Source organism: Rhynchophorus ferrugineus, unplaced genomic scaffold, assembly GCF_030347505.1.
Source record: "Rhynchophorus ferrugineus isolate W39M unplaced genomic scaffold, kcgeb_rfMv2 rfM11, whole genome shotgun sequence".
In the NCBI taxonomy this organism is placed as follows: Eukaryota; Metazoa; Arthropoda; class Insecta; order Coleoptera; family Curculionidae; genus Rhynchophorus; species Rhynchophorus ferrugineus.
In genome coordinates, this window is record NW_027472590.1 from 29,392,042 (window position 1) to 29,414,525 (window position 22,484).

At 35.1% G+C, this 22,484-nt stretch overlaps 1 protein-coding gene across 3 annotated transcripts in view; it reads right to left on the bottom strand.

Moving 5' to 3' along the window:
• Positions 1-22,484, bottom strand: part of SPoCk (Secretory Pathway Calcium atpase) — a 46,285-nt gene that overhangs the window by 8,656 nt on the left and 15,145 nt on the right. For 2 of the 3 annotated variants that reach the window (XM_076418299.1, XM_076418298.1), the window contains exons 2-5: positions 974-1,113; positions 668-913; positions 448-612; positions 290-386 (exon numbers count right to left, since the gene is read on the bottom strand). In XM_076418299.1, coding sequence (XP_076274414.1) covers positions 290-386; positions 448-612; positions 668-913; positions 974-1,113 — 648 coding nt within the window. Of the gene's footprint in view, positions 1-289; positions 387-447; positions 613-667; positions 914-973; positions 1,114-19,488; positions 19,719-22,484 lie in introns of those variants that run through there. The other variant, XM_076418300.1, reaches the window with a different exon arrangement.

The following is a 22,484-nucleotide window of genomic DNA, read 5'->3' on the forward strand; positions in this document are numbered from 1 at the left end:
TTTACAAAATTGTTTCATTCAACCCAACTGTACAAGTAATGGTGATAGAAGAATTTGTTTTGAGTACTACTAAAGTTTTATGTAAAATATTCTTAAATAATGTGTTGAAGAATGTAAGATTTTTCTCAATATATTTCACAAAGAGTACTTTCATGTTCTGTGTGTATTATATTCAAAGTGTATTATGAAAAGCGTATATATAAATTCATATAAATTTTAAATACAATTTTACACTAGTAAAACGTGGATTATTTTTTAACAACTATCGCATAAGTTCTTCAACAAATACCTTTCCATTCCCCGCTCGAACCAAGGTACCCATAAACGCAATATTGGTGTTGGAAGAGTGTGCCCCATTAGGTCGCAGTACTGAATCGACATTTTTTCTAAATATTAAATATACTTGTGAAAGAAACCAATCTCAAGAAAATATCTTTAAAAAAATACCTGCACGCCTCAGTTTCACCGGTGAAACTGCTTTCGTCAATCAATAGGTCAACCGCTTCGAACAGCCTAAGATCGGCAGGTACTCGATCGCCTACGTCCAAGATGACCACGTCTCCGGGGACCAACTCCCGTGCCAGGAAAGTATCGGGAGTCCCTTCGCGCAAGCTAATGAAGAAAAGTTAATTAACTAAGATCACTAACGGAGATATTGTAAACTCACCAGCGACATGATGGCGGAACAAGCTTGGTAAGTTCTTGCAAACTCTTTTCGGACCTGTACTCTTGAACAAACGCGACTGTGACAACGATAATAATAGCCACCGTTATGCTGATGGCATCGTCTAGCTGTTGCATAGCTCCAGATACCACGGCGGACGCCAGCAGCAACAATATAAGCGGATTGCGGAATTGTTCCAGATATTTCTTCCATGGAGGATCCTCCACCGATACTGTGAATTCATTGTAGCTGCTCAAACAAAAAAAAATTAATTAAAACACAGTAAAATATCGCGGTAACAGTAAATACCCGCAGATCTGCCGTCTTTGTGTAGCTTCCTGCCAACTAATACCTTTACTAACATCCACTTCCAACCTTTCCGCAACAGCTTTGTGTTCTAAACTACTGGCCTCACTGGCAGTCAACCAGTTTGGTGTCTGATTGTCCTCCTAGAAACACACAAAGATTCAAAAATTAAGTACTTGTATCAAATAAAAATATTAATGTTAAGAAACTTAAAATTATCTATTTTTTATATATCTGGAGAGTAATTCTTATATAAAAAAAATATTCAAGGTTATATAGATCTATTCACTTAATATAATTTCCAACAGTTGAGCTGATCACTTTCACATTGTTTAAAACGTTAGTAAAATGTTAATCTACTAATCCACCGAATTATCTACCATTAAATTAAGTATATCATTTTTTGTACATTTAATTTTTAATTTATTTAAAAATGATTTTTCCAAACAACAGATTATTTAATGATGCTTGAGTATTGTCAATTGTATTTAGTTAGTGTTTATTCAATTATTGTTTCAAAATAAAACTAATAAAACAATAAATAAAACAATGTAAGAGTTAAAAGTAGCTATATTGAGAGAATACCACCGGTGCATTTGTAATTAGGTCCATATATTATAATAAAAAAAGAAATTGTCTCGCTTCGTTTGGTATAAACTAACTATACGTCATTCTGATGACCAATAATAAAATAGACCACAATTTGATGCTTATACACACGTCCATCTTATAATAAGTTATTATAAGACTATATTATATGATTCTTACTAGCGTTGGGAACTTTCGACTGAAATTGAATATTGACTGTTTAGTAACTGACTACTTTTTACTATCGACTGTTTCAGTCTCTATTTTTGGTTCGACTGATTTTACTACTTTTTATCAGTGACTGTTTCAGTGGACTGTTTTCAGTCGCTATTTTCGGTCCGACTGATTTTATTACTTTTACTACCGACTGTTTCAGTCGTGTACTTTTAGTTACTATTTTGGGTTCTACTAGTTTCATTCCACTGAATTTTAACATTCTGGCTGTCATCCTAGGCGCGACCTTTAGCAGCATTTTGGAAAGATATTTTTCAAGATTGATAATGTAATAGGGTCTTTTTGGCTGTTTTTATGGCAATAATAGGTAATTTTTTTTTATTGACATCTTGGTTTCGATGTAGCTCTTTCGATTTTTGTTCAGGTTTTTTGATTGTCAAAACTTCTTTCTTAAAATCATGAAGACAAAATTTAGATTCGAAAGGTTCCAGAAATTCAGTCGATTCGAAAAGATTTGAAGAAGTTTTTATAGCAGCAGTTAAATCTCGTAAAAAATATTAACCGTAAAGAGGTTATAAACCATATTCAATATTCATACTAAATATTTCTAGTTTAGATTCAAAAAAAATTAAAATAACTTCTTGAAGGTTCTTACAATGACCTTTACACATCCACAAGCCTGTACTTTTTCCATAAAATATCGTTAATTGTTGAAATATAACTAAACAATTAGTAATCTGTAACAAGTACTTTAATTACTCTCAAAAATGTTATCGAAAATCAAAAGCGCCATCTATTATAAATCATTTACGCTCAAGTAACACGTCTAATAATTATCCATTTGATTTGTCCAGCTTAAAAAACTAGGCATGATTTACCACCAAATTATTTTTAACGTATTGTTATGAACAATTTTTTACGAATCCAAATAGCGATTAAATAAAATTTGCTTCGTACATGAATGGGAAATCCTTGGAAAAGCGCGTTCATCAAATGATCTGTATATCCGGGCTTCGCGAAAAAGAAAACAATCGCTTTATTTATGAATCGCTCGTACCATCGAATTGTTTATATACGGCATTTTTTTCAGTTAATTAGGTCGTTATGACATGATGTAAACATAATATAAACATGTAACAATAATGTTCTACCATCAATATATAGTATTAGAAAAACTAATTATATCGTTGAGGGATTACTATATATATGTATGGCAAATATTAAAATAAACATAATAAATCAATTGAAAAGTCCCCAGCCTACCATAGTAAAACACATTTTTTGGCAAAATTAGTTTTTTTATTCATCATAATTCTCTTCAAGGGTGATACACTGATTATAGCGACCCTCCAACTTTTCGATACCATTTTTGTAGTACGATTTATCCTTTGCTTCAAAATAAGCCTCAGTTTCGGCGATCACCTCTTCATTCGACGAAAATTTCTCCCCAGCGAGCATTATTTTGAGACATGAGAACAGGAAAAAGTCGCTGGGGGGCAGATCTGGAAAATACGGTGGATGTGGAAGCAATTCGAAGCCCAATTCATGGATTTTTGACACGGTGCATTGTCTTGGTGAAGTAGCACATTCTTTTTTTTCAAATGCGACCGTTTTTCGGTGATTTCCTCCTTTAAACGGTTTAATAACGCTATGTAATAGTCACTGTTGATCTGTATGTTGTCACTGTTTCAAGGTAGTCAATGAAAATTATTTCATGCGCATTCCGAAATACAGACGCCATAGCCTTGCCAGCCGACTGTTGCATTTTCTCACGCTTTGGAGCGGGTTCATCGAGTGCCGTCCACTCGGATGACTGTCAATTGGACTTCGGAATGAAATGATGGAGCCATGTTTCATCCATTGTCACATATCGACACAAAAACTCGGGTTTATTACGCTTAATCATCTTCAAACACTGAACTCGCGCGGCAGCCAATTTGCACAGAGCTTTCTCATACCCAAACATTCGTGAATGATATGATGTACAGGTTCAGTTGATATCTTTAGAGTGTCTGCTATTTCATTCAGTTTCAATTTACGGTCATTCAAAATCATTTTGTGGATTTTTTAAATGTTTTCGTCGGTAACAACCTCTTTTTGGCGTCCACCGCGTTCACCATCTTCGGAGCTCATTTCACCACGTCTAAACTTAGCATACCAATCCTTGATGTTGATTTTCCTGGGGCAGTATCCGGAAACTCGGCATCAAGCAAAGTTTTAGCTTCAACTGTATTTTTTCCCTTCAAAAAGCAATATTTTATCAACACGCGAAATTCTTTTTTATCCATTTTTTTTACAATAACAAAAGTTGCTTCACTCAAAATGCTATAATTCACAAACCAATGATCTGACAGCTGTCAAATTTATGCACGCATCTTTTGAGGGTTAGGGCTAACTAAAAAACATATGGATTTAATTCTAGTAGCGCCGTCTATGTGTCAGGCCGGGGACTTTTCAATTGACCTGTTATTTATTAACGAGTACTTGCACCTTCACCAAAAATGATCAACCATTTAAAAATTCAAAGAGCTCTAATTTAAAATTACTCTTGTCAAGGAATACACGGAAGATAAAACAATTTCCAGAAAATTAAGTTGTTAGGAATAGTAGTGGCTGTTTCTGGAGAATCATAATCAGTATTCGGTACACTTCGCCAGATTCCGTCTGATTTTGCGACGTTGCCATTTACAAGCAATCGAGAGGTAGAGCAATCCCTGGTATTTGGAGGAGCTCTGTTTTGTAAGGTTAAGAAATTTGTTGTTTATAGTTTATTTGTTCTTGTACTGTTCATATTTCGATTATAAATGTTAGGAAGTAATGGATAAATCATCGATCCGTGAATATTGTCAAAAAAGCTATTATAATACTTTTTTAACACATTAGATCCATTTGCGTATCCATTCAATTTTTATAAGTCAAATTGTGGTTGAAAATGTGGCGTATAAAAACAAATGAGACAAAATCTATCCATATGACATTCATCCTTTGTCTTCTACAAAAACATGTACCTTGATAAAATTGAATAATCATGAACTTCCGCAAGCCGACAACGTTAAATATCTGGAAATGCACTTTGATCGACGTTTGACATGGAAAAAACATATAATGACAAAACGCAAACAGCTTGGGCTTAAACTACACCAAATGCACTGGCTGAAAGGGCGTAAATCTAAATTATCATTAGATAACAAGGTTTTGCTGTGGTATTGAACTGCGGAGTACTACTAGCAAATCTAACATAGATATACTCCAGAAGTTCCAGAATAAATTGTTGTGAGTCATCGTCGATGCCCCATATTACGTGTCCAACAAACTGATTTAGCGCGATATCCCCATAAAACCCATAACGAGTGTGATTTGGAGTGTTAGTGCGAAGTACTCTGAAAAACTATTAGTGCATCCCAATGCACTCGCCAAACAGTTAAATGTGCGCGATGACAGTGAAGTGCGTGGGCTCCAACACAAACTACCATACGAACTGATTAATAGACAGATAGAGTGAGATTTAATAATCTCTAGAATAAGCTAGAATAGTTTTTAGAATAAGTTAGGATATACTTTAAAATAAGTTAGAATAGTATCTAGAATAAGATTTAGATTATAAGTTGTACGGTAGACCACTTACTGAAGTGAAACAATACTTATTGCCCACGGGCAGATTGTTGACGTTCTAGGAGATTAACAAAAAAAATTGCAAATTAGTTTTAATTCTATACCGAAAGAGTTATATTTTTGGCATAATTGTCCCTGCGAAAGTAGAAGCATAGATAAATATGAGTTGATGTCCTTAATCTGAGTTTATCTCATCAAAATCACAGTTCGTTGATCATATACTCATTCCACGGCACTAAAATTGAACAGAAAACATTGATATTTGACTTGGTTAAAGATCTGTAAAGTGGCGGGTTCTTTGGTAAAAATATTAACACTTCCACTTATTAAAATCAGATAAAAATATGATTTTAGCCGAACTAGCTGCTCAAATTCCATTGGATGCTATAGTGGATGAAACCCGAGCTAATTTAAGCAAAGGCAACTTGAAAAAACTAGATTTCTTGAATCATAAAAATTTATATAATATTCAGCAAGAAGATCGATTGAATTTCACAGGTACAAATGACGCTACAAGTGTTGAAGAATGGGTGAATGAGGTCAAAATTACAGGATGTGTGATATTATATAAGCCACAATCTTAGTTTCTGGATAAGGAAAAATATATTATGTTAGTGCTGTGCAAGATATATTATTTAGTAATTTTAAAGATAACTGGACGCTTGTGTTTTTATATATTGACAAAAAAAATATATTTGTTACCTTACATGTTATCAGCTCTTTTCTTTTTTTAAATTAAATATGTTTATAAAACGTTAAATAACTTAAAAATAATATATATGTACTTAAAATAAGAGAGAGTAAACTTTAACTAAAAAGTTTAGATTTGAACTTAAGTTTCAAGTTAGATTTTAGAGTTAGATTAATTTGTGAATTTGAGAATATATATCAGACTCATCAAGTATACGAATAATTTACAGGAATTATAACTTTGTTTGTTATTGTAATGTTTATATATTGATTAATAAATAATTACTTATTTTCTGTTCAAAATTATCTTGAAATGAAAGATGTTTAAAAAAGTTTCTTCATATTACATTTTTTATATTATAGCAGCTGAAAAATGTACCAAAAACATTTAACTTAATTAAGATGATTTATTTTATTTATAATATATTCTTCAAATGTACGTATAATTGGCGAGAACTGGCAACCTTGCTAACGTGGCAATCCTTGTGCGCATGTCGTGATTCTCCAGAATTAAACTCTTGTGTCAGGAATTTTTATGTTAACCTCCTGAATATAACGTAACCAATATTATGTCATAAATGACTGCTGTTGATTAATAGAGAAATATATTCATTTTTCTAACCGGCAATAATTCATTGCAGAACGAATTGGTGTTATGTTATTTTTTCGCAAAGAATTTCATCGAAATTCTAATTATAGGAAACGAATGAGAACGACAAAAAATGAAAGTAATATGCAAATATTAATAATCGAAGTATTTAAATTTAAAACATTAAAAATAATTACCATTATGCCAACAAAACTTTCTAGGCGAAAAAAAAAGATCGTCGGGTCAAGGCGAACTTGATTTTTTAGACTACATAGCAAATTTAATTTCAATAACATATGAGGATGGGTCGGTCAACGCCTTTGGTCAGTTATTAAAGTATTTCGAGATGTTTTACGTCATTAGTACTATCAGAGAAGAGTTTTTAAAGAAAAAGAAAAGGGATAATTAATAGACACGACGGGCTTGAACTTATGGTCAGAGTTCATCGTGATCCTGCGAGGTTTGTTTATTTTGGCGAAAAAGAAGAAATTTCTGGTGGATAAATTGTTAAAGACCAAACACCAAAGCTAAAGCAGATAGTGTTTCACTCTCATGGTACAGTGTTACAAGCCTGCTCGAGGATATAGCAGTTGATTATATTAAATATAACAAATGGCTGAAAAGTCTCGGGCCTAACACATTTCCATTCGCCGCTTTTTCAGTTAGTACCAACACTCAAAAGAAAGCTGTTAAAATTTCCTGATATTCTACTCATAAGTTTGTGAGTTATTGTGTTAAGACTGACACTACTTTTATTAATTTCAAAACAATGGATCAAAAACAATTTCGTGTTTTAATTTTACACTGCATCTTGATGGGAAAAATACCGTTCAAACGAAGCTAACAGGGTCAATTGAAAAGTCCCCGGCCGGCCATAGTAAAATACATTTTTTTGGTATTAGTTCTTTTTTATTCAACATAATTCCCTTCAAGGGTTATACACTGATTATAGCGACACTCCAACTTTTCGATACCATTTTTGTAGTACGATTTGTCCTTTGTTTCAAAATAGGCCTCAGTTTCGTCGATCACCTCTTCATTCGACGAAAATTTCTTCCCAGCGAGCATTCTTTTGAGATCTGAGAACAAGAAATAGTCGCTGGGAGCCAGATCTGCAGAATAACTTGGATGAAGAAGCAATTCGAAGCCCAATTCATGAATTTTTACCATCGTTTTCATTGACTTGTGACACGGTGCATTGTTTTGGTGTAGCAGCACTTCCTTTTTCCTCAAATGCACCCGTTTTTCGGCGATTTCGTCCTTCAAACGGTCCAATAACGCTATGTAATAGTCACTGTTGAGGGTCTTTCCTTTTTGAAGGCAGTCAATGAAAATTATTCCATGCGCATCCCAAAATACAGACGCCATAAACTGGCCAGCCGATCCTTGATGGTTGATTTTCCCAGGGCAGTGTCCGGAAACTCGGTATCAAGCGAAGTTTTTGCTTCAACTATATTTTTTCCCTTCAAGAAGCAATATTTTATCAACACGCGAAATTCCTTTCTATTCATTTTTTTCACAATAACAAAAGTTGCTTCACTCAAAATGCTATAATTCACAAACTAATGATCCGACAACTGTCAAATTTATACACGTATCTTTTGAGGGTCAGGGCTAACTAAAAACATATGGATTTAATTCTAGTAGCGCCATCTATGTGTCACCGCCGGGGACTTTTCAATTGTCCTATTATGGTTTGAAAAGTGTTATAGGGCCTCCACTCCAGTATATAATAAAACAGTCATTGTCAAATATTAATTAATATGTATTAAGCAACAGAATCAAGGAACAAGCATAGAACGAGACAATCAAACCTCTTTGGGTCTAGGCTGACTAATTTATTTTCTCGGTTAACCTTACAACCAATGACCTAACTCAATAATTACACATTTAAATTATGCTTAGGATGATGGTCAACAGAAGCCACTCTTTTTTTTTCTATTAACAATATCGTTCTCAATAGATTATTAATTAAACTAATGAAACGTCCAACACAATTTAAAATGCGACACGATTATGCATTCTCCCATGCCGATGAAAAAGAATATTTTCAACATTGACCTATTAATTTATTTTATAGTCAATTAGACATTCAGAAAATATGCAAACGATTAGTGATCGAGGTAGGTCAACGTAGATCATTCAATGACGGATATGCGAACAGTGACAACAGGTATCACTCGATATGATACGTGATGTTATATATATATATATATATATATATATATATATATATATATATATCGCCGAGAAATATATGAGTATTAACAATTCGACAGGCGGATAATATAATATCAATTAAAGCAACTGACGATAATCTATATAATAACAAGACTGATATAGCTCAGAATGTTCGAGCAAAACGGTGCGTTTATGGCTGAACTGAGGTGTGAATGTGATAATGATTAAATAAGTAGCCACGTTTTTCCGTTAAAATAATATTGTTAACGACCCATGACACTCCAAACTCCAAACTTCCGAAAAAGCGATATTGCGTGCTTTAAACAGCTTCACAGACGCACACCGGATAATCCCGAACGAACAATTCGGTTTCCGTGCCAAGCACTCAAGCCTTCATCAAGCTGCTCGCGTCGCAGCAACCAGGGATTGAGGAAAAGTGGCAAAGGTTTCCAAAGCTTTCGATCAAGTATGGCACAACGGTCTAATCTTCAAAGCTAACTAGCTTTGTCTACCGAATGACCTAATTCCCCTAATTGATTCATACTTGGACGGTAGGTCCTTTCAAGCGAGGATAAATGACGCAGTCTCCTCTCGAAAATAGATCTCCGCAGGAGTCTCGCAAGGTGCTCCACTAGCCCCAGCCCTGTTCAACCTTTTTATGGCCGATTTCCCACTCCACTAACATTCTCACACAGCATTTTATGCATTCTGGTGGCTGCAGATAAACCCGAGCAAAACTCAGGCTATTCTGTTCTGTTCCTCCAGAAGAAAGAGTTCCGCGCTTATCGCCTCCAAATCGATAAAGTCCTTATCCTCTGGCTCCAGAAGGTAGCATGCCTCGATCTCCAGTTCGACCTCAGGTTCCAATAGTCAGCCCAAATCCAGCCCGCTATCCGCAAAGGCAATGGCGTGTACAGTCTACTCCTCCCACTCTTCTGCCGAAAAAGTAAACTCCCAGAAAGCGATTCTGTATAAAATGTTAGTCCGTCCAGTTTGACTCTTCGTAGAGCGCAGGTACGTCTCTGAGAGACAACTTGAACGACTCCAAGTGTTCCAATCCAAAAAAGTCCGCGCGTTACTTAATGTCCAGTGTAAGGTTCTCCCTAGGCGCCTTAGAACTAGATAACTTGACAAAATGTCTACCCATCGACAAACCCCGATAGATAACCAACTACGATAATCCCAGCCGTAACCCAGGGCCTCTGTCGCCCGCAAAACACTTCTCTATCCCGAACCCGAACCGACATCAGCAAAAGACCATTTGGTTCCAGCTGGTCATTCTGGAATAAGAAAAAAAAATGTCGAGGACACATTCTTCGGTACCATCTCGTACAGTTCACATTTCTCTTCTAATAAAAATATCTCTCTTAATATTTTCGTGTTTATTGTATCGTATGTATTGTGTGTATTGTCTTAATATATTGTTCACATTTGCTTTGTTGTAGTTATTTAAAGAAGCGTTTTAATATACGTGTTAAATCCGCTCGAGTATTTTCTTTTATACATTTCTAACAATATACTTTTTTCTTGCTTTTATTAAACCTCTTTCATAACTGACACAGTAGGAACATAACACCGTTTTCTTAAAATCAAGAAAATAAATAAGTTTAAAAGGGAAACAGGACAATTATTTGATTAGGATAATTAAGCTGAGTTTGGTTAAAAGTATCACAGTTGAAGCTGTAAGGTCACAAAAGGTAGATTGAAGTTTGATTGAAGTCACAGTTCCCCAACAAAAAAAAATTTGGTATATTTAGGACACATGCGTTAAAATACCGCTGCATTCTTGGGTATCACCATAAAAGTTCAGGTTGTAACGCCATCGAACGCAGATTGCAGTAGCTAGGTTGCTCAGCTGTTGGCTTTTGGAATTTGGCGACACACATGAAAATTTGGGTGGAAAAAATGTAATTGAAATGACTATCTAAACCAAACTGGCAGACGAAGATACAGGCAATAACAACTAATTTTACTACAGCTGTAAGCTGTTAGGATAGTTTCTTCGGTCGTTTCTTCAGCAGAGAGGTCCTATAGGAGATTTATTAGGTTATAAAGCCAGCATATTTGAGAAGAGTTGTAACTCAGCCGGAGCCTCGTTATATGAATATGGTGCTTGTTCAATAGCATTTATTAAGTTTTGACATTGAAATGTGTACACAGTGACAGCTCTATGAGACTAATCTATAAAATGAGCAAATTGTTACCGCGGAATTACTGATTTACTTAATTGATGTAGAGTCTCACATGTAGTCACTCACTCTCATTCTCAGCACTTAAACGTATTTCGGCTGAAGTTCCCCAGAATAGTGTCTTAGGACCTCTTCTGTATCTACTCTATACTGTTGATATCCCAACAACAAAAGAAACTATTAAAAGATATATCTCTGGCTAAGGTTGTAGAGTTGTAAAGCTATAATTAGCAGTCAACAAGATCTACAAATGAACTAGAGATTGAAAAATACAGTTTAATAGCTTCAAATATGTCCATGTTAATTTTGCGTATGCCCGATTCCTCAAGCATCTCGATGGAAAGTTAAATTGGAAACATCATGTTAGACAAAAAGCAAAGCAGATTAGACTCAAAGTCAAGCAACTGTATTGGTTACTCGGAAGATACTCTCAACTTGACCTAAAATCAAATAGAGTGGTTTATCAGACAATCATAAAGCTAATTTGGACCTATGTGATGGAAATATAGGGTTGCACCAAAACATCAAATCAACTAGACATCCAACGCAGCTAAAACAAAGTCAAATTACTAATTACCAATGGCTATTGCTATATAACCAACAAAGCGCTAAACGATGACCTCGAAATCAAATGGATATACGAAGTGATTCAAGATTTCGCGTTAAAATATGAAATAAGGTGGCTAAATCATGGATCGTTTTGTTCGCTTCAATCTCCTGACATCCTGCGCACTGTCCAGAATTTGTATTGCTTCCACGTTAGTATGATTTAGTAATCTTCTTTCGTGTTTGAAGGCGAAATCTTGGATAACTTCGCAAATCCATTTGATTTCCAGATCATCGCGCAGTTCCTCGTTGGTTACACAGCGATATGCATTGGTAATCAATCCAAGAACCTTATTTTGACAGCGTTGTATGACTAGTTGATTTGAATTTTTAGTGCAACCCCATATTTGCACTCCGTAGGTCCACATTGGCTTTATAACTGTATTATAGATCAACCTCTTTGATTTTAGATCAAGTTGAGAGTATCTTCCAACTAACCAATATAGTTGTTATTAACCAACAGAGGTTCTGTTAAATTGGGTTAAGGCAACTGGTAGCTAAGGCATCGATTTGGCATAAATTATTTTAAAATAAATAACAGGTGCTTCAAATAAAGCATTACTAAGAAAAAAAAGAATTTGAAAGAAACTTTAGTTTATTTAACATGATTTAAATGAGACGAATTAAAGAAATATAAGCTTCAAAAATAACAAAAACAAATATAACGCAAGAATCTTGACTTATTATATGCAACTCTGTAAAGAAAACAGACGTTATAAGCGTAATTGTTTAAGCATTCCGCTGACACACTCACTAAACTATCCGATTATCGTCTGTTTTAATAATACTTAATTTTGTAAGCCCTCAACTAACAGTAATTTATAAAATTCGTGGGCAAAATCTGTCATATTAACAAATATTGTCATTATAACAAAGATAGTAAGAGTTCAAATATTAGCTATTCATTCAAAGTCGATAGTGAATTTGATTTGTATCCTCAATAAACTCAAAACAACGTCCTTAAAACCATTTTTTTGAATCAGAAGTTTGACGGAGCTAAATCGGATTAATAGGACGGTCGCAGGTTTTAATATGAGTCGATTTTCTTGATAAAAAAGTCGGAATCGACCAAAACAAAAACGAATGACTGAGATCATGTTCCTTGTTAATAATTTATAACGATTATTGTGTTTTGTTATCGTTTGATAACGCATAACAATATTAATTACCTTATTAGTAATAATAATAATAATAAATTGTGCTTACTAGTGATTAAAATATTGGAAAATTTGAGCTATTTATTAGTCACGTAATTAAGGAAATTGTTATAAAATTATACATAATAGAGAACAAAGAAAAAAAAACAAATATATCATAAAATGTTTTAACCAAAATAATCGAACCGACTTCAAAAAATAAATAAGGAACTCACTAAAAAGTAAAAAATAATCAAACGTAGATTTTTAGGACAAAAAAAAACGTTTTAAAATAAAATATGTACATAATAATGTTCTCTTTTAGTATTACAATGGATAGCCCAAGTAAAAATACAGCCCGTATGAGGAAAAATAGGAATAAAGAAACAATGATTGAAATTAAGGAACGTTTCAGGCCCTGGGGTCCGCTACCTAGTCTAGGTGATTTGACAAATGTTCCAATTAAACTAGAACAAAAAGAGTTGCTGCCCTGTTGGGAATCGAACCCGCTACCTCCGCGTGTGATCTTAACGTTCTAACCACTATACCATAGAATCAGTTTCCTGCAATGTTTCTACGACTTCTCGTATGGTAAGTGCTTAAAAAGCACACTCAGTCACATCAGTTCGACAATAACATTATACAAAATTATCTGACTATTTTAGATAAAAAAATATGTGAAAACATTGTACGTGCTTTTGAAATTTGACATTATCCCTGAATTTCCCCCCTTCCCCCGACAGGTCCTGACTAGGTTCTAATGGGGCCACCACGGAAGTACACTCTTTCGAATAAAAAAATAATTTTGAAAATCGGTCCATAGTTGACGGAGAAATCGCCGAACATAGAACCTTCTCCTTTTTTGTAGTCGGTTAAAAAATGATTTCTTGCCCGCCATTCCGTCTATTTCTACGACCTATACTATACTTTAATTTCAGTTAAATGGAAAACATTCTACTTAAAATGCATTACATGAACTATCCCAACAAATAAAACGAAAAGACACACCCATGTGTTATAATTATTAATATTAGGACTGTTATCATTATTTAATTTATTATAAATTATCATCTACTATACATATCAGTTCAGTATCGTGTATCTGTCATATAGATAAACCAGATACACCAGTAGAAGAAAACTTCATACAAATCTCGCTTCGAATCAGCAGATTTATATCTTGCAGGCCTCAAGCAAAAGACGCCCAGCTCAAACAAAGACGTGATTTCTGAATTTGCAAGTCTATTTTCAAACCAAATATAACCATTCTACGAAAAAGATCTGACCACTCCTGAAAAAGTATATGTTGACGAACAAACTTGACCTTGGGTCGGAACTTAGTTAGTGATGGTACGTCCATTTGAATAATCGATAATGATAAACTGAACGTGTCTGGGGAGAAAGCTGAATGTGTGAGAACTTCTCATTTGAACTGCAATAGTGATCTATCACTTTCCATTTCTGAATGAAGGCATGCAGTGAAGGCATGAACAAGTTACAAGGTAGTGACTTGGTTAGTATTTTGAATCAATTCGTATACTAGGGGTAATTTACCCTATGTATTATTATACCTAATAACACCATAATAATGGACTTTCCTACGGCTGTTTAAGAGATAATGAGGCATCGTTACTGCTTGTACTAGTTCCATGAGTTCATCAATAGTAGAACTATAAATTCGACGTAAAATGCTTCATCTTTCATAAAAACCTACTTTTATTGACATGTTAGTTCTAAAACGACCCCTGCAATCCTTTAGGCCACCTTGCGAATGTGAATTCCTTGCGAACAAAATAGTAGTGAGTGTTCGGACAAACAATCACATCGACAGCCACACATACCGACCGACCAGACGAACATTTCTATAATTGGTGACCCAGACGTCATCGAAGTGCCTAACAGGTAAGACAGGTGCTTGACACGTGCATGGAAGGATAGCACGAGGAACGGAACCCATCAACATCACATGGTCGACGTTATCCCACGAGACTAACGCGATGGACGAAAACCACAGAAGCCCATCATGCGTAAAATCAACACATGAACAGGCGCCACACTTATAGGTACCCTCAAACAAATCGGAAGGCCCCAAAACGAACGACGTCCTGCTACAACTTCGATGGCAACCGATCCCGTAGAAATCCTTTTCAAAAGCAGTCCCTGGGCGATTCATTGCGTGATTGCGGGTGCACTCCGGAACCTGCACCACATGGAGGTACGTTCCACGGCAGCTCCACTAGGAGGGTAGTGGTACTATAAAAAACCACCACGACGACATTTCGCTCTCTTTTCTTTTCTCTACCCTTTTGTAACAGTACCACTTCTATAGCGCTACCGTACTTCCTTTACCTAACCTAATATCTTATCCATTATCCCGTCGACCACATGTATCATTCAATATCGAAATAAACAAGTTTTTATTCAACCAGTGTTTTCAGTTCCCGTGCAAATTCCTTCCACAAAATAGTAGTGAGTGTTCGGAAAAACAATCGCATCGATAGCCGCACATTCCGACCGACCAGACGAACATTCCTACAATTCATTTTCTGTTTACAAGCCAATTAAAGTGGATGTAGTTAAGGATATGTTGAGAGCAGTTAAAGAAAAATCTTTAAATACTATGGAAATTCATGTCAAAATTAAGAATCTGCTTTTTCAAAAGCGATGGTTTCTAAGTTCATGATTAGTCAGTGGCCCGACAAGCCTCGAAAATGATATACGTCAATGACGAGTGAAGTTTTGATGTACAAAAAGATGAATGCATAAGTATGAGTATCTATCTTGAGCCTTCTATTCTGAACTTTTGTACCAATTAGGTGCAAAAATTCGTGAAAATCGCCCAGTTTAAAAAAATTACATCAAGGTAAAGAACTTAAAAAATATCACTAAAATTCTAAATCAACTTATTCGCCACGTTTAAGACTCACTGACTTCTGACTTATCAACAAAGAACAACAACTGTCGTAGAGATATCTATTGCTTGCAAACTTTGAACATTGTAGTTAGATTTTCTCATTTCTGCTCTGCATACTTGTTGAATAACTTTAATTTTCCCATGGCAAACACAAAAGCTAATGCATATCGCACAAAAATAAAACAATAACGATGCTTAGCTTAAATCACAGATAAATCTCGTAACGTTAAAATGCATGTTGTCAATAGATCGAGCTGATAAGAATGAAGTACCAGTGATTGAAAAGATAATCCTGGTACTTCCAACTGCTTTAAAACAATATTCGATCGCACTATAACACTCTTTAAAACATTCATTTTCGTATCGATAGATACACTGATTGTTTGTTATGTTGTAAATTCACACTATTAAAATATAATTAACCGTAACTGATACAGAACGTACTTAATACCGAATCTTTCCGATGAAATAATGGTCGTCTTCGACAGGTATTTAAGCTAAGTTCAAGGTTATAACGATTTAACCTTAAAAACACAACAAAAATAACACTGTCCAACAATAAAATTGTTTGTGAACCTATTTTCACCTGATGAATTATCATGAAAAATCGCCATAAAAAGTATCTATTAGTTCTAGTTTTGGGGACACTAGTTATATTCTACACTATCAGTTTGTCGAAAATTAATTTTTCGATGTCAGCGCACCTGTCAATTGTCAAAATTAAAACAATCTAGTTGTATGGGGGTTATAATGAATGAATTAATTTCATACTGTCTACATATGTTTCATATCATGTAGGCATATCGATAGTCAAAGATGTTTGTTACAATAAAAACTATCCATAAGATCTATATCTCGTCCAAAAAGACTCAGAACGTCGCAATCGTCAACTTAGAATTTCTGTTTACAACGTTTACATGTTTATAACTTATAATTATTAGAGGGTTTCAAAGAATTTTGCAGATATTTGGCAACATGATCTACTAGTACCAATTCAAATCGAATGTTATAGACTGATTCATGTTCCGACGCATCAGATAGTGTCTCTATTTCACAACTATATCTTTTTAATTGACGCGAAAAATGTAAAGGGTGAAGTCGGGTGAAGCCAGGTCTGGAGAGTATGGCGGGTGCAACAAAATTTCCCATCCAAGTATTATCATCATATCTTTGAGCATTTTCTGTCGTCATGTCATTTGTTGTCGGTAGATTCTCCTAGTTTCAACAGTTCCATTAGACACAGAGTATAGTCTCGTGACCAAAGCAATTTGGCCCTGGAGACGATGGGTTGGTATCGCCAGTTGATAACCATTATTTTTTTGCAATCTTTCCTGTCACATGTAATCGTTCACAAATTGCTACTCGATTCACATTCCAATTTTCTGCCAATTAATTTTGAGTTGGTGTTGGGTCTTCATCCAAAAACTACAACAAATCTGCACCTTTGGGGTTATGGCGTCTGTATTTTGGGATGTACACGGAATAATTTTCAATTTACTACTTTGAAAAAGGAAGGACCATCAACAGCGACTGTTACATAGCATTATTGGGCCGTTTGAAGGACGAAATCGCCCAAAAACAGCCGCATTTGAAAAAAAAGGAAGTGCTACTTCACCAAGATAATGCATCGTATCAAAAATCCACGAATTTGGCTTCGAATTGCTTCCTTATCCACCGTATTCTCCAGATATGACCCCCAGCGACTACTTCCTGTTCTCAGATGTCAAAAGAATGCTCTCTGGGAAGGAATTTTCGTCGAATAAGGGGGTGATTGAGGCCTATTTTGAAGCAGAACAAATCGTACTACAAACATGGTATCGAAAAGTTGGAGGGTCGCTATAAACGTAAACTAATTAAAACAATTAACTAATTTTGCCAAAAACATGTATTTTACTATGGTAGGCCGGGGACTTTTCAATTGACCTGTTAATATAATTTTTCGTCGAGCAGTATAATTACACGAGAAAACATCTCTATTTCTGTACGTTCCAAAAGGCTGGCTACCTAACAAGAAAATAATATTACACCTATTAGAGTTAATGATAGCTCTTATTATGACCGGAAGGACGTTTTTATATAAGCCGCTTCAATTCAATTTAATTCATCGGTCGCGTTATTTTCATCCTTCACAGCGCGGGCTCTGGCGAAGTCATCGGTTTTTTGGCAGGACGACCCTGGGTCAACTATTTGCCAGAAAATCGGACGATTAACAGTTTTAATAATAACAGCAGTGAAAGGTTGTTTATGCATTGTAAAGGGGGGAAATAGGAGGGGAGGCTTCAAAAAATTAATTTTTTCTTGTTTCATAAACCTATGGTACAACTATTCAAGAATATACTCCATATATTCAAGAATACCATTTAATCGTCCTCCGGTCTAATGACTGATGTAACAGGTCAACTGAAAAGTCCCCGGCCTACCATAGTAAAACACATTTTTATTCAAACACAACTTTTCGTTACCATTTTCGTAGTACGATTTCAAAATAGGCCTCAGTTTCGGCGATCACCTCTTCATTCGACAAAAATTTCTTCCCAGCGAGCATTCTTTTGAGATCTGAGAACAGGAAATAGCCGCTGGGGGTCAGATCTGGAGAATACGGTGGATAAAGAAGCAATTAGAAGCCCAATTCATGGATTTTTGATACAGTACAATATCTTGGTGAAGCAGCACTTTCTTTTCCTTCAAATGCGGCCGTTTTTCGGCAATTTCGTCCTTCAAACGGTCCAATAATGCTACGTAACAGTCGCCGTTGTTGGTCCTTCCTTTTTCAAAGCAGTCAATGAAAATTATTCCATCCACATCCCAAAATACAGAAGCCATAACCTTGCCAGCCGACTGTTGCGTTTTTCTACACTGTGGAGCGGGTTCATGGTGTGCAGTCCACTGGGATGACTGTCGATTCAACTTCGGAATGAAATGATGGAGCCACGTTTCATCCATTGCCACATATCGACGCAAATAATCGGGTTTATTACGCTTGATCATCTTCAAACACTGCTTCGAATCATCAACTCGTCGTTGTTTTTGGTCAAAAGTGAGCTCGGGCGGCACCCACACAGAGCACAGTTTGCACAGAGCTTTCTCATACCCAAATATTCGTGAATGATATGATGTACACGTTCAGTTAATATCTATAGTGTCTGCTAGTTCATTCAATTTCAATTTACGGTCTTTCAAAATCATTTTGTGGATTTTTTAAATGTTTTCGTCGGTAATAACCTCTTTTGGGCATCCACTGCGTTCACCGTCTTCGGTGCTCATTTCACCACGTCTAAACTTAGAAATCGGTATACAAAACTGTAGTGAAAATGAAGAAGAAGAAAAGAAAGAAGAGAAAGAAAAGAAAAAAGAAAGTGAAAATGAAGATTTATCGAGAAATTATTTACTCGGTAGATATTTAGGCGGTCATACTCAAAATACAAATGAAAGCTTCAATTTAACAATCTGGATATTGGCTCCAAAACGTTTGCGTTCTGGTTTAAGAATCGTTGCGGTCTCGGCAAATTTGGCTGCGTGCTTATTTGATGAAGGAGCTTCCGGTATTTTAACTATACTGGACGAGCTTAATGTTACCGTACAGATGGTAACAGAAACTTCAATTATGCCCAAGAAGTTGACAATCGATGCATAATCCGACAAAATCGATGCAGCTCTCTAGCAGACAGTAAAGCAACAGCAAATGAAAATGATACAAATACACGAACAATATGTTCGCAAATATAAATAAAATATATTTATTCTTAATTGGCTAAAAAAAATCATAAAAATGCCCCGAAATACGCCGTCCTACACCTATTTCCCCCCATTAGCAATAATGATCGATGCACGGGGCTTACCTTCTTGCTACCTTTGAAGAAAGGCCAACATTTCCGAACCATGGTGGACGTGGAGGGACGACACGGAGAAGGAAATTCTCGGGATCGTTCGAAACTATCTTTTGTTTAACCAACTAGCGACAAAAACTGTTAGAACTGAACGGCGAGCGATAACGAAACCGAAAAGAATTCCGCTCGTTCGAATAGTTGGCCGGTCCTACCGGTGAGGAAACAATGCCGCGATAGGAACTGGCTCGGTCGACGGCGACGCGATTTATTTATATCGGGGGCGGTAAGTCTTCGCGCTGATGTGGTTGTAACGAGATGTTTGTGAATGGTTTAGCTTAATCAAACAAAGATCGGCGATGCTGCGCTACTGTAATCGTATATTTGGGTGGGGGCGGTTTGGTATACTGCCGCCAATGGTATATAGTGATAGATTTGGTTCCGCTGTCGCAAGCCGGCATGTTAATTTTTGAGGTTAAGTCTAAGGAACCGATCGATTTTTTTGTAAATGAAACCCCTTAAGCCTGATTCCAAAAAAATATACGTTTTATAATCGACGGAAAGTATATATTTGAAGTACACACTGTCAAAATTCTTGCGTGTCAAAGTTTGACGTCATCTGTCATTTGTTTTGTTAATAAAGCTCAAATCTGTCAGTTCGTCTCAAATGTGTTTTTTAATTAAGAATTTGAAATAAAAATTGATTTCCAAACTGTATAGATATATTTCAAATATATACTGTCAAAAAAAGTAACTGTCAGTGATCATTTGAAAATCCCGCTTAAATGGACTGTCAAAATTCTTAGGTTTCAAAGTTCGACGTCATATGTCATTCGTTTTGCCATCAAAGTTCGATTCTGTCAGTTCACCTCATGTGTATTGAGTCATTTTACTATGAGGATTTAGAGTTAAATCCGAACGAATTCCAAAAAAATAAAATCTATAACCGATTGAAAAGATATTTGATATACATACTGTCAAAATTTTTGCGTGTCAAAGTCTGACGTCATCTGTCATTTATTTTGCCAGTTCATCTCATGTGCGTCGAATCAGTTTACTACTAAAAATCAGAATTAAAAATTAAGTACCAAAAAATACAATTGATAATCAATTGTATAGATATATGCAAATTATATGTCTGTCAAAATTCTTAGTTTTCAAAGTTCGACGTCATATGTCATTTGTTTTGCCAACAAAGGTCGATTCTGCCAGTTCACCTCATGTGTATTGGGTCATTTTACCATGAGGATTTAGAGTTAAATCCGAACGAATTCCAAAAAAATAAAATCTATAAGCGATTGAAAAGATATTTGATATACATACTGTCAAAATTTTTGCATGTCAAAGTCTGACGTCATCTGTCATTTATTTTGCCAGTTCATCTCATGTGCGTCGAGTCAGTTTACTACTAAAAATCAGAATTAAAAATTAAATACAAAAAAATACAATTGATAATCAATTGTATAGATATATTCAAAGTATATACTGTCAAAAAAGTAACCGCAAGCGGCGATCATTTGAAAAACCCGCCTGAAGGAATTGTCAAAATTCTTGCGTGCCAGAATTTGCCTTCATCTATCATTTGTTTTATTAACAAAGTTCGATTTTATCAGTTCATCTCAAGTGTGTCGAGTGATTTATATATATATATATATATATATATATATATATATATATATATATATATAATATGTTATTAATTTCTAATTCTTAAGTGAAAAATCACTCGACACACTTGAGATGAACTGATAAAATCGAACTTTGTTAATAAAACAAATGATAGATGAAGGCAAATTCTGGAAAATTAGAAATTAATAACATATTGTATATATATATATATATATATATATATATATATATATATATATATATATATATATTAGCACATTCTGTCAACAAACAGTCGGAGAACGATCATTTAAAAAGCACACTTTGTTAAAATGTTGTCAATTAGCATCAAACAACTACCGTATTCACCTGATCAGGCTTCGCTCGACTTCTATCCCTTTCCTAATCTTAAGTCATCAGCCCCTGCTACTCGTTTTCAGTCTGGCCAATTATATACAAATTAACTTGAATTTCCGGTGTGCGTTAGAAACTCGCATCGCAAAAATGATCAGATAACGTGCAAACGCCTAGTATATATATGTTCATGTGCTTTAGCTTCAAAGACCAATCAAAAGGAGCAATGTTTGTCGAATACGGCGGCTAGGATAGACCCATTTAAATGATTTTGTGTTGATTTTAACAGATTTTGCTATGTGTGATCGAACGTCCTCGTCAATTTTATTATAAAAACAGATTATTAGACCCACAGTTGAAACCCATCAATTACAATCTATCGTCCATGATGATCTCGTTCGGTTAAAATTTCCAATGCACCGTCTTCGAGCATTATTTGCTTCCAGAACAATACCTCATGTTTTCGTTGATGGATATGCAATCTTATTGCTTGGCGTTTAACGTCAGACAATTTTAAAATCTTTCACTGGTGACGTCTTGTGTTGTGCGTGTTAATATATTGATTTGATTATATCAATTATTACCGATATTATAAACTCCAATAATGACGCACACAAAAACCAAACCAAATCATATTGTTTATCACAATATTCGCATCAGTTGGAACTAAGCATCTGACGATGTAGTTTGAGGTAGTGTGCGTAAGGTATAGTGTATTCGAATTAATATATTCTCTTTTTAAGGGATCAAACAAAAACAATGAAAAATAGAGAGGCTTTGTTACAGTCGGTGCTCAGTGAGATTTTTTGCATAAAAAAACCGTTTATTCACCTTAAATATGAGTAAACTACTATTTTTTGTCAATGCAGCTGCAAATTAGAAGTTTAAAAAACACCTGTTAGACACCAACTAGAACGAACCTTTTTGGGAATTAAAATAATAAATCAAAACTCTTTATTTCTCACAAAATCTGACATATTTGATAGATTATAAATTCTCACTTATTAAAAACCTATTAATTATCTTTTAATTGCATTTAGTACCAGCCA